This window comes from Schistocerca gregaria, chromosome 3 (assembly GCF_023897955.1).
Source record: "Schistocerca gregaria isolate iqSchGreg1 chromosome 3, iqSchGreg1.2, whole genome shotgun sequence".
In the NCBI taxonomy this organism is placed as follows: Eukaryota; Metazoa; Arthropoda; class Insecta; order Orthoptera; family Acrididae; genus Schistocerca; species Schistocerca gregaria.
In genome coordinates, this window is record NC_064922.1 from 185585963 (window position 1) to 185600230 (window position 14268).

A 14268-nucleotide genomic window follows, 5' to 3' on the forward strand; every position below is an offset into this window, starting at 1 on the left:
TGACCCAGGCAGTCACCCAGAATTTATGTAAAGTTCTTTGGGACCTTTAGACTGCTGAAATTCATTGTTACTGATGAGGCAAGCTGTCTTACTGCCGAGGCATTTAAACAGTTTTGTTTAGGAATGGTGGTGCAACACATGACTATGATCCTATACTATCCTAACTTCCCTTACGCTGCAGACCTAACTCACAATCTCAGATCTGCACTGATTGACTATCATCATGTGTTGTTGTTGTAGTCTTCAGTCCTGAGACTGGTTTGATGAAGCTCTCCATGCTACCCTATCCTGTGCAAGCTTCTTCATCTCCCAGTACCTACTGCAATCTACATCCTTCTGAATCTGTTTAGTGTATTCATCTCTTGGTCTCCCTCTATGGTTTTTACCCTCCATGCTGCCCTCCAATGCTAAATTTGTTAACCCTTGATGGCTCAGAACATGTCCTACCAACCGATCCCTTCTTCTAGTTAAGTTGTGCCACAAATTCCTCTTCTCCCCAATTCTACTCAGTACCTCCACATTAGTTATGTGGTCTACCCATCGAATCTTCAGCATTCTTCTGTAGCACCACATTTCGAAAGTTTCTATTCTCTTCTTTTCCAAACTATTTGTTGTCCATGTTTCACTTCCATACATGGCGACACTCCATACAAATAATTTCAGAAACTATTTCCTGACACTTAAATCTATACTCGATGTTAACAAATTTCTCTTCTTCAGAAACACTTTCCTTGCCATTGCCAGTCTACATTTTATATCCTCTCTACTTCGACCATCATAAGTTATTTTGCTCCCCAAGTAGCAAAATACCTTTACTACTTTAAGTGTCTCATATCCTAATCTAATTCCCTCAGCATCACTCTACTTAATTCGACTACATTCCATAATCCTCGTTTTGCTTTTGTTGATGTTCATCTTATATCGTCCTTTCAAGACACTGTCCATTCCATTGAACTGTTCTTCCAAGTCCTTTGCTGCCTCTGACATCATTACAATGTCATCGGCGAATCTCAAAGTTTTTATTTCTTCTCCATGGATTTTAATACCTACTCTGAATTTTTCTTTTGTTTCCTTTACTGCTTGCTCAATATACAGATTGAATAACATCAGGGAGAGGCTACAACTCTGTCTGATTCCTTTCCTGACCACTGCTTCCCTTTCATGTCCCTCGACTCTTATAATTGCCATCTGATTTCTGTACAAATTGTAAATAGCCTTTCGCTGCCTGTATTTTACCCCTGCCACTTTTAGAATTTGTAAGAGAGTATTCCAGTCAAATTTGTCAAAGGCTTTCTCTAAGTCTACAAATGCTAGAAAGGTAGGTTTGCCTTTCCTTAATCTTTCTTCTAAGATAAGTCGTAAGGTGCGTATTGCCTCACATGTTCCAACATTTCTACGGCATCCAAACTGATCTTCCCCGAGGTCGGCTTCTACCAGTTTTTCCATTCGTCTGTAAAGAATTTGCATTAGTATTTTGCAGCTGTGACTTATTAAACTGATAGTTCGGTAATTTTCACATCTGTCAACACCTGCTTTCTTTGGGATTGGAATTATTATATTCTTCTTGAAGTCTGAGGGTATTTCACTTGTCTCATACATCTTGCTCACCATATGGTGGAGTTTGGTCATGACTGGCTCTCCCAAGGCCGTCAGTAGTTCTGATGGAATGTTGTATACTCCCGGGCCTTATTTCGACTCAGGTCTTTCAGTGCTCTATCAAACTCTTCACGCAGTATTGTATCTCCCATTTCATCTTCATCTACATCCTCTTCCATTTCCAAAATATTGTCCTCAAGTACATTGCCATTGTATAGACCATCTATATACTCCCACCTTTCTGCTTTCCCTTCTTTGCTTTGAACTGGGTTTCCATCTGAGCTTTTGATATTCATACAGCTGGTTCTCTTTTCTCCAAAGGTCTCTTTAATTTTCCTATAGGCAGAATCTATCTTATCCCTAGTGAGATAAGCCTCTACATCCTTACATTTGTCCTCTAGCCATCCCTGCTTAGCCATTTTGCACTTCTTGTCAATCTCATTTTTGAGACGTTTGTATTCCTCTTTGCTTGCTTCATTTGCTGCATTTTCATATTTTCGCCTTTCATCAATTAAATTCAATATTTCTTCTGTTACCCAAGGATTTCTACTAGCCCTCATCATTTTACCTATTTGATCCTCTGCCGCCTTCACTACTACATCCCTCACTGCTACCCACTCTTCTTCTATTGTTGCCCCATTCCTGTCAATTGTTCCCTTATGCTCTCCCTGAAACTCTCTACAACCTCTGGTTTAGTCAGTTTATCCAAGTCCCACCTCCTTAAATTCCCACGTTTTTGCAGTTTCTTCAGTTTTAATCTACCATCATAAAGATCAAAATAATTGGGACTGTTCTCTGTCTTGGTTGACCATGGTGTTAAATACTGCATGTAATGAGGCTCATGGATCAAGATCGGCTAAATTATTTCTGGGTTATCAAGTGGAAACTCAACTGTGCAACTTGTGGGCAAGCAAGGATCTGTTGCCTGAAGTGAAGAATCTGCAACAATTGCTGTGCAGTGGAGAGTGGCCAGGAGAAATATCGAGAAGGTCCAAAGGAAGGAAGTTATGCATTACAACGAGAAGTGCCAGCCGAATTCTTACCAAGAGAAGAATGTCCAGGGGCCAGTAAGTGTGTGAAGAAATCTCTAAAGCACTGTAGCCTTGATATAGAGGGCCATTGTGCATTAGAAGATTTATTACCCTGGTAAAGGTGCTGTTAGAAGATCAGCACAGTGGTAAGTAGGTTACCAGGTTACAGCTCACCTCACTCAGATCAAGTCAAGTGCTAAGAATTAATGAAGAGAGTTTCCGGCCCTGACCGAGATTTGGGAGAGGGGTGTTGTCATTGGTGGCACCTATTTTCTATGTTCCTCCTTATGTAAGGATGGAGTTCATGGTCTGCACTCCCCGATGGCATGATTGGGTTGTATGATGCCAGCGTGTGCAACAAATTGCGGAGAGTGACAGCCGGGATGGGGGTGGACAGTTACAATGTGACAGAAAACTTGTGTAGACTGTGGATTGTGCAGTGTGTCCATATTGTTGTTCTGTGAAATCACATGCCCAAGCAGTCTATCAGTCCTGGTGGTTTGGTGACTACAGCTCCAAGAACTATGTGTGATGGTTGTACTTGGAGGTGTTTGTCTGTATTTACAAAATGTGGTATTTTATTGCTGTTTTCTTAAGATTGTCTCAACTTGGTATATAAATGTATTTCAAAATTGTACCCCAACTCACACTCTGTGTCTTTACATCCGCCTTCATGTTACAATAGTATATTTCAACCACAGCACCACACAAGCAGTTTACAGACTTAGCTGTTTTCGAAGTGCTTCCATACTTGGCCCAAAAACCAATGATCATGCCCTTTTGGATGTCAGATAAATTGCTTTATTTTCACATCATGACAGTGACTGGCTCTCCAGGCAACTGCCCACAAGTTGCACAAGCTACCACCTGATAACCCAAAAGAAACTTAGTTGGCATTGATCCATGAGCCTCATGATGTGTGGTATTAAATGTCATGCTCAATCAGGACAGAGAATGGTCCTAATTACTTAACCTGTTTCCCACTTCCTTCACAACATTTTATATATCTTCTACTGCAGGTGCTGGCAACTGCCACCTGCAAATGTTACTGCACATTGACATGGAACATAGGCGGTGGTCACATTAATGTAACTGGACAGTGTAGCAGTGAAGAAGTAATAAATTTCAACATCATTCATGATGTGGCAGTGTTTATGACATCATACCTCCTCAACTATGTGTTGTCAAATGCTATATTTTTCTAGGTCCGTTCAGTGGAGTAAATGGATAGTGTCTGCAAAATGTGTTGCAAATAGAGTTAGTGGTAAAGAAATAATAAATTAAAAAATCACAGATGATGAGGGTATTTTTCACGCATCTCAATGTTTATGGCAACACATGTCCTGAACCATGTGTCATGCAACAAGTACATCCATATTCGGCAGCAAGGGATGGGCCATGGCCTGTCCTAGGTCTCAAGAAAAGGAAAAAAAGTAGTGTTGTCAGTGGTATTTCTTTCAAGAAAATGATTTAAAAGTCAGTTTACACAGATTTTTAACAGCACTGGAACTGGAACTTTCTTACGCCTGCTTACAAGTTACCATTTACCTTTTAAAATATTAAAAGTACTCCATACCTCTTGGTCTAGGCACTCCCATACAAACTATCATATGGATGCCCTTGTCACTCAGTGACATAATTTTCCTGGTACATTCAATGGTACACATGAATACTTTCTGGAAAGTGTGTTGCAAATACAGTTAGTAGTAGAGAAGTAATAAATTAAAACATCAGGCTTCATGCAACAGCTTTACAGCATGAACAGCGGAAATGTAGTTATCAATTAACTTTTTTCCTTTCGTCATTTTTTGCGGTTTGTCAACGAGAAAATTTTTTGTAAAGGTTTGATATTATGTCTAAATTTTGTTTCAAGTCATGCTCTCATTCTCAAATACTGGATGAATAAAGTATGGGCATCCACACATTATGTGCTACATTTATTTTCCACCCCCACCCAGATTCCTTTGTTAGGTAGGTATATATATGATAACCTACGTGCAAATTCAGGATACAGGCTATCTCCATTATAAATTTCATCCAAATCTGTCTAGCTGTTTCAGCACTAAGTAGTAAGACACACACACACACACACACACACACACACACACACACACACACAACTTTCACATTTATAACATATTTAAGATTATTTAATACGTGTAGCAGTAGTGCAGAGGTGTGTGCTTACAACTTAATGCAACAATTTAAAAGAGAGTAGTTTCCAATTGGCAGAATATGATATTATTTTTTGTTGTTACCACATCCAGCAAGAGCAACTGATTCTTGTGATTTAAGCAATACAAAGAGTATTTCCTGAGGGTCAAAACACCCCGATATGTCCCATGTCCCATTGGGTTGTCCTTTACAATCGACTCCACATACATGCAATTTAGAAACAATGGGAAACTATGTTAATGGGTTGAAATGAAAATTTCTCAGAAAAATATTCTGATTTTTTTATTTACCTTTGAGTCAATGAACAAATTGAAAAAAAAGTGAAAGTTAACTGTTTCCTTTCTCCCTGTTTTGTCTTGTGTTCTATGTGAGTGAATACACAAGAGGGCGAGGACTGCCTTCATCACATATTCTTAGCTCTTTGATCAGTTTGTTATAAGGAAGTGTTTGAAAGGTGCAATGGAAGCATAGGTCTTATGAAGTCAATTGTTGTGGCATAATATCATGTTTTTGACTGTTATGACTGTCATACCATGTTCCATTTAGTTTCTGACTAACAGTAGTGTACATTGTCAGTTTTTCTCATAAATTTCCACAGTTTGTAATTTGCTATGAGAGTCCACCAGTGAGCATTGTCTTAGTGATAGAGAAATTGGAGACAAAGTTCCTAGTAGCATCAGGAAATTTTATCCCAAGTTAGGTGCATGTGTGAATTTAGGTACTCAACAGTGAGGCTGTTAGAACCCTAGCTAATACTCTGCAATAAATGTGATTAAAACACCTTCTCCCTAATAGTTTACAGAATAAGTGAAACTTTTAAAAGTCATATAACATTAATCTCATTGTCTTCCTAAATAGAGAGCAGATCAGCTAGTAAACTAGCTCCTGTCCTTTTTACTGAATATAACAAATGTTCAATGATAATGATAATATTTCTCACCATACATACAGGACATTGAGTTGCTGACAGGTTCAACAAAAAGTCTGCTATACATTTGACCTTTTGGCAATAGATACTTCTTCTAAAGTAGAAAACACACCCATACACACAAGTACAACTCAACTCACACACTGAGGCCAGACTTGGGATTTTTATCCACACATTTCATTTAACTGTTGCTGTGTAATGACAGCAGTGCTCAATGGATACATTCAACAGTTTGTTTATGTACATTCAATAAAAGCCGAATAATTTAAGAAATTAAGGAAAGAAGTTTAGTGTTTAATGCTCCATCAAAAAACAAGTCATTAGAGATAAAATAAGAGCTTGCATAGGTGAAGGATGAGGAATGGAATTGTGTGTATTATTTCAAAGAACCTACAGGGTGTCCCACTCAAATCTCCCTGATTTCAAAGACCCAGGGGAAAAACACAGTAGAAATTACAATGAAAAATGCACCACATTGTAGAGAATCACAAATAATTTATTTATTTATCATCAATGCACCTCTACATGTGAACCACTTGTAGCACAAAGAATATCGAGTCTATATTCAATTTCTTGCCAAGTTCTTTGTAACATTTCCTCTGTTATTGTTACAATCACATTAGTGTTATGATGTCGCAATGTAGGAATAACGTGCACTTTGGTCGGATACACACGGTCCTTCACGAATCCCCACATGAAGAAATCAAGTGGCATAATGTCGGGTGAACGTCGTGGCCAGGCATTGGGTCCTCCGTGTCTGATCCAATGATTGGGAAATTTCCTGCCCAGAAACTTGTGAACAGCCGTTGACCAATGCAGCGGAGCTCCATCTTGTTAAAAAATGATGTTGGGCTGCAGGTCTTGTATCTGAGGGTACACAAACTGCTCCAACATGTCCAGATACACTGACCCATTCACTGTTTGTTCTGTAAAGAACAGGCCAACAATCCTGTTGTGCATTAGCCCGCACCTGATGTTTAGTTCAGGGCTATCATGAACGTGTTCAATGACAACGTGCAGATTTTGCGAAGCCCAAATGCAGCATATCCGCAGCAAATTGTTATCACCATGGTTTGTCATTGGCATCAGATGTTGCAGAATTTGCACTTTGTAAGCACACATACAAAGATGCTGATGAACTACACGATGCAATGTTGATCGAGGTACATCAAGTTCCTAGATGCTTGACGAATGGACTTATGTGGGCTTCTGAGAAATATTTGTCTGACGTCCTCCACTCACTCTCTCCTCTGAAAGTCCGTAACGTGCACCGCCAGAATGTTTCAGAACACTTCCTGTTACCAGAAACTTCCTATACCATTCTTTAATTGTTTTCACATCAGGTGGATCACTTTGATACCCATGACGATAATTTCTTTGCACAGTAATTGGCGATTTTGTTTCTGCAAAGCACACTACTGCTTGCACACACTGCTGTGGAGTCAACATTTTCACTTCATGTGACCATGCTGCACTTTGATGACGATACTTAGCACTTCTGATGTGGGAATATAAATTCTTTGAGATGCTCTACAGTGTGGTGTATTTTTCATTGTCATATCTACTGTGGTTTTCCTCTCCTGGGTCCTTGAAATCAGGGAGGTTTGAGTGGGACACCCTGTATTTAGGCCCTATAGCCCCTAAGTAATTTAGGATAACACACTGATCTATAATGCAGATAGCTGGAGGGGGATTTAAACTCTGCATCAAATGCAAGTCCTGTGATTAAACCTCTGAGCCACCATGCCTAGTATAAATTCAGGAAGGGCTGAAATGTCTGAACTGCTTAATACTGAAAATATTACAAAATAGTATTGTTAAGGATACTATATGATTTTTTTTATTTCTAATGTGAAGCATGGAGATAGATCTATGATAAAGTCTTCCAGCAATGCACCAAGTTGATGCTCCTATGCTTGAAGGAAGGAAGGAAGGAAGGAAGGAAGGAAAGAATATTATTGTTCAATATATGATTGATGGAATTATCAGAGGTGGAGCACATGCTCAGACTAGACAAGACTTGGGAAAGGAATTGGCTACATTCTTTTCAAAGGAAAAAATCAATCATTTGTCTTAAATAACTTAGAGAAATCACAGAAAATCTAAATCAGTATAGCCAGATAGGGATTAGAGGCTCATTCAAGTACCATGCAAATCCAGTGCCTAAACACCACAATATCTTGCTCTGTGAGCAACTTTGATGATTGTTACAAATCTGTTATAAGTATCTAGACTTACTGCAGCCAGTGTAATGAAAACAGTTTATGAGAAATTTTCATACACGAAATATTATACTGGATGAAAAAGTGGAAGTAATAGGGTCTGTGCTCCTTCCCCTCTTCCAGGCAGGCCCACTGAGTACATTTCAGCATGACAATGCATGGTCATATAAGAGCAGTACTTGGAAGGCCTCTTCAAAGAATAGGGATCACAGCGTCTGTGGTCTGCAAGTTCACTTAATAAATCAGCAATTGAATGTGTCCAAGATTAGTGTGGTCTACAAATCACTGAGTATGCTTCTTGGTAAGTATTGTTAATTTTTTTGTGGATCTGTGTACAAACTGCAAGGAGATAGATGTCCAAGGACATATCCTTTCACATTACATGTCAAGGTTTTTGTTTGAGTCTGTAAGAGAGTTTCATTTCAGAGATATTCACAGTTACATTATTTTTATAACTTGTACATTGCAACATGTCTAATATACACTCCTGGAAATGGAAAAAAGAACACATTGACACCAGTGTGTCAGACCCACCATACTTGCTCCAGACACTGCGAGAGGGCTGTACAAGCAATGATCACACGCACGGCACAGCGGACACACCAGGAACCGCGGTGTTGGCCGTCGAATGGCGCTAGCTGCGCAGCATTTGTGCACTGCCGCCGTCAGTGTCAGCTAGTTTGCCGTGGCATACGGAGCTCCATCACAGTCTTTAACACTGGTAGAATGCCGCGACAGCGTGGACGTGAACCGTATGTGCAGTTGACGGACTTTGAGCGAGGGAGTATAGTGGGCATGCGGGAGTCCGTGTGGACGTACCGCTGAATTGCTCAACACGTGGGGCGTGAGGTCTCCACAGTACATCGATGTTGTCGCCAGTGGTCGGCGGAAGGTGCACGTGCCCGTCGACCTGGGACCGGACCGCAGCGATGCACAGATGCACGCCAAGACCGTAGGATCCTACGCAATGCCGTAGGGGACCACACCGCCACTTCCCAGCAAATTAAAGACACTGTTGCTCCTAGGGTATCGGCGAGGACCATTCGCAACCGTCTCCATGAAGCTGGGCTATGGTCCCGCACACCGTTAGGCTGTCTTCCGCTCACGCCCCAACATCGTGCAGCCCGCCTCCAGTGGTGTCGCGACAGGCGTGAATGGAGGGACGAATGGAGACGTGTCGTCTTCAGCGATAAGAGTTGCTTCTGCCTTGGTGCCAATGATGGTCGTATGCGTGTTTGGCGCCGTGCAGGTGAGCGCCACAATCAGGACTGCATACAACCAAGGCACACAGGGCCAAGACCCGGCATCGTGGTGTGGGGAGCGATCTCCTACACTGGCTGTACACCTCTGGTGATCGTATAGGGGACACTGAATAGTGCACGGTACATCCAAACCGTCATCGAACCCATCGTTCTACCATTCCTAGACCGGCAAGGGAACTTGCTGTTCCAACAGGACAATGCACGTCCGCATGTATCCCGTGCCACCCAACATGCTCTAGAAGATGTAAGTGAACTACTCTGGCCAGCAAGATCTCCGGATCTGTCCCCCATTGAGCATGTCTGGGACTGGATGAAGCGTCGTCTCACACGGTCTGCACGTCCAGCACGAACGCTGGTCCAACTGAGGCGCCAGGTGGAAATGGCATGGCAAGCCATTCCACAGGACTACATCCAGCATCTCTATGATTGTCTCCATGGGAGAATAGCAGCCTGCATTGCTGCGAAAGGTGGATATACACTGTACTAGTGCCGACATTGTGCATGCTCTGTTGCCTGTGTCTATGTGCCTGTGGTTCTGTCAGTGTGATCATGTGATGTATCTGACCCCAGGAATGTGTCAATAAAGTTTCCCCTTCCTGGGACAATGAATTCACGGTGTTCTTATTTCAATTTCCAGGAGTTTATGATATACATTTCTCTTCAGTCAAACAAAACCTTTTTGGCACTAATATTTTTACAAACATTAGTGTAATTTGTGCAGCCTAGTAGGGTGCTCTATTCAGGGCTAACTATCTGCTACTACAAAGAAAAGAAGTTCTATCATAGTACAGAAGGATGCTGAGAATTAAGTGGACTGATAAGATAAGACACAAGAAGAATTCTGTAGAGCTGTGGAGGAGAGGGATATGTGAGAAACACTCAGTAAGGGAGGGACATCTGGAAATAATTTCTGCCATACTAAAGGTAGCTGTAGAACTGAAAAATGATAGGGGATGACAGAAAATGGAATGTACATAAGAAATAAGTATTGATGCTGGTGCAGATGTTGCTCTGAGATGAAGAGGTTGGCTCAAAAGAAGAAAACATCGTGAGACGAATCAGTTATATTATTATATCCCTCTTTACTGTGCTCCATACCCTGCTTAAGAGCTTTTGAGTTTTATTACTCTAAAGAATCAAATTTAATTGTTAAATAACACATTTCCTTTGTACCAATCGTATTTCTTTCAACACACAGGTATTATATACACCTACATGACTGTCATGAGAGGTTCTACAGCATAATGTTGGGTTTGCATTATTATGGCTGCAAGTAGTAATAGTGTACAAATGTAATTGCATGTAGGAGGCACAAGAAGCACCTCAAGCTACCTTGTAACAAGAAGTTATGTTTATTTCATTTTTAGAAATAAAGAGTTCCATTAATTTGATAGTATTGCATACAGACCATTTTCAAATCCTGCCACCAGCCATTGCAGCTTCTCTCCTTCCTGGTTTGTGTTGGTGCTGGCTCCCTCAGTAGCCGACACAAAAATTCTTTTTTTCTGATAGTTGTTTACCTTTAGACAACCCTGTTTGATATTTAACCTATGACTCCTCATTTGTGTCATTCATTTTCAAGATTTCATTTAATTCTTACCTCTGCTGTCCTGTTGTTCTTCAAATTTGTTTTGCAGCATGTAGAAGTCATGTTCTATATTTTTATAAAAGATTTCCCAATGATTCCTTCTTAAAATGATTTCTACTGATTTTGTCTCATTATGAGTTCCTTTGTAATCTTCATAAAATTCTTATGTTTATATTTCAGATAGGCACACCTCATTTTTTACACATTTCTTTAATCTCTTTGCAAAACCATGGTGTTCTTTTTGTTTTCCTTTTATGCTTTATATCTAGTGTACCTAGAGCATCTTGAGCTGCTGCTTCAATACTTTCTTTGATCTTGTCTGAACTGTGATCTACACTGAAGAGGCAAACAAATTGGTACATCTGCCTGATATGTGCAGGTTCCCTGTGAGCATGCATAAGTGCCATAATACGACGTGGCATGGACTCGACTATTGTCTGAAGTAGTGCTGGAGGGAATTGACACCATGAATCAAATCATGCAGGGCTGTCCATAAATCAGTAAGAGTACAAGGGGATAGAGATCTCTTCTCAACAGCACGTTACAAGGCATCCCAAATATGCTCAATAACATTCATGTCTGCAGAGTTTGGTGGCCAGCACAAGTGTTTAAACTAAGAAGTGTTCCTGAATCCACCCTTCCACAGTTCTGGTCGTGTGGGGTATCGCATTGCCCTGCTGGAATTGTCCAAGTCTGAAGGAATGCACAATGGACATGAATGGATGCAGGTGATCAGATAGGATGCTTACGTACATGTCATCTATCAGAATCATATCTAGACGTATCAGGGGTCCAATATCACTCCAACTGCACATGCCCCACTCCATTACAGAACCTCCTGCAGATATGAAGGGTCCACAGATTCATGATGTTGTCTCCATACCTGTACATATGCATCTGCTCAATACAATATGAAATGAGACTCGTCCGACCAGACGACACATTTCCAGTCATCAACAGTCCAATGTCAATGTTGACAAGAGTAAAACTTTGTGTCATGCAGTCACCAAGGGTACAAGAGTGGGCCTTTGGTTCCAAAGGCCCATATCGGTGATGTTTCATTGAATGGTTCACATACTGACACTTGTTGATGGCCCAGTATTGAAATCTGCACCAAATTGCAGAAGGGTTGCACTTTTGTCACACTGAAGGATTGTGTTCAGTCATCGTTGGTCCTATTCTTGGAGGATCTTTTCCGACTGTAGTGATGTCAGGGATTTGATGTTTTACCGGCTTCCTGATATTCACAGTACACTCATGAAATGGTCGTATGGGAAAATCCCCACTTCATCACTACCTCAGAGATGCTGTGTCCCATCGCTCATGTGCCGACTGTAACACCACGTTCAAACTCACTGAAATCTTGATAACCTGCCATTGTAGTAGCAGTAAACAATCTAACAACTGTCTCAGACTCTTGCTGTCTCATGTAGGTGTAGCCGAAGGCAGTGCTGTATTCTGCCTGTTTACATATCCCTGTATTTGAATACGCTTGCCTATACCAGTTTCTTTAGCCCTTCGGTGTACATTATCTTGTGATTCAAATAATGGGAGCTATTGAGAAGAAGAGGTTATTATGGTATGGCCATTTGGAATGAATAGATGATAATAGATGGCCAAAGAAGTTATGATAGTGGATCCCAGTAGTAAAAAGGAAACAAGAAGATAAGTCCAGAGAATGGGTGGCAGATGTCAAGGAATCTGTGAACTTCCAGAATCTCCAAGAGGGCAATTGGGAAGAGTGGAAGTATGGCGTATATATATATATATATTCTTGTTTTCCCTGAATCACTGGAGACAAATGTTGAAATATTCTCTACCCCATCCTCATTCTATCTGAGCTTGTGTTCCATCTCGGGTATAATGACCTAAGCAATGACAGACCATGAAACAGTAATTCGCATCCTTTGGGGCGTTCTCCACCTGCCTCTTGGTACTCACCGAGGGTGCGGAAGACGATGGCCCTGCTGCGGAACTTGCGGCCAGCGCGCACTGCAGTCACCGTCAGCTGGTACTGCGTGTCCGCCTTGAGGTCATCCAGCGCCACGGACCTGGAGTTGCCTGCCACCACCGTCACGACGCGGTAGCTGCAACACACAAATAGCACAGCCTCTGAAGCCACGGTACATGCAAGCGCCAGTGACTCTGCCAATGGCTGTAAATGTCTCGGTTTTTGGTGGAAGAAGTTTGCTTCCTCCAATCCCCACTGAGGTGGTGGTGGTGGTGGTTAGTGTTTAACGTCCCGTCGACAACGAGGTCATTAGAGACGGAGCGCAAGCTCGGGTTAGGGAAGGATTGTGAAGGAAATCGGCCGTGCCCTTTCAAAGGGACCATCCCGGCATTTGCATGAAACGATTTAGGGAAATCACGGAAAACCTAAATCAGGATGGCCGGAGACGGGATTGAACCGTCGTCTCCCGAATGCGAGTCCAGTGTGCTAACCACTGCGCCACCTCGCTCGGTCCCCACTGAGAACTCAAGATGTTGTGAATAAATAGTTTCTAATGGAGTACACAAAAAATAACTAGACCCGTATCTGAACAGACATAATGGTACGAAGAGGGGATAGTGGTAGTGGTGGGGGTTCTGATGTGTGTGGATACTGTGCAGTAGAAAATGTGCAGTTCAACAGCTTAAGCCTTTTCACAAGCAAAACTTCTAAGCCACAACTACCGAGCCTGCAAATTAACGTATTGACATGTTATGCCACTATGACCGTTAACTTGCTACGTCAGTAGTCTCTGTCGACAGCACCGAGTGAAAAAAAAAAAAACCTTTATATAAACAACAGCAAACCCCTACCAATGAACGATGCACACCACTCAGCAGGCGACAGAAATCTAAGGAATGGACTCACACAGCAGTTAGGATGGGAATGCGTTTCTGTACATGTACCACGTTGTTTCGTCTATTTTCTGTATCTATGCACAACAGGTCTAGTTTAAGTATGTGAGGTGCCCATAATACTAACGAACTGCTGGGCTACTATTCATCAGCACGTACTCATTTTTTAAAGAAAGTATTTCGTTACATCCGCATAAGATTTGGCGGTACGTCTAACAAAATTTTATTTCACTGCTTTAAGCACCAGCAGACGCTAAGAACATTGATATTGGAATTATTATTTTAATGATATACTCAAAGTCACTCAAAGATACTAAAACTGATAAGAGTGCAATTACGATATATCTGGATATTCCATAGCGAGCTGCAACTGGTAACAGCGGGATGAAGTGAGTTGTCGGTGGTTAATGGGAATCATTGAATGTAATTATTTCTTTCGGCGGAGCATCGAAACTGATTACATTTGTTTTCGATATGAAGAGCAACAAGAAAATTATATGTGCTGAAAGACTAACCCGTAGCAAATCCTAAGACCGAGGTGTTTGGAACGTAATAATTCCGTTGTGAGTGGGCGAAGCCAAAGATTGCCGTAATAGAGTGATGCGTAGCGTTGTCTGAGATA

At 41.4% G+C, this 14268-nt stretch overlaps 1 protein-coding gene across 4 annotated transcripts in view; it reads right to left on the reverse strand.

The window, feature by feature from the left end:
- LOC126355024 (fibronectin type III domain-containing protein 5) overlaps positions 1-14268 on the reverse strand; it is a 1528277-nt gene that overhangs the window by 76214 nt on the left and 1437795 nt on the right. For all 4 annotated transcript variants that reach the window (XM_050005171.1, XM_050005169.1, XM_050005170.1 and 1 more), the window contains one exon: positions 12744-12889. In XM_050005171.1, coding sequence (XP_049861128.1) covers positions 12744-12889 — 146 coding nt within the window. The remainder of the gene's footprint in view (positions 1-12743; positions 12890-14268) is intronic.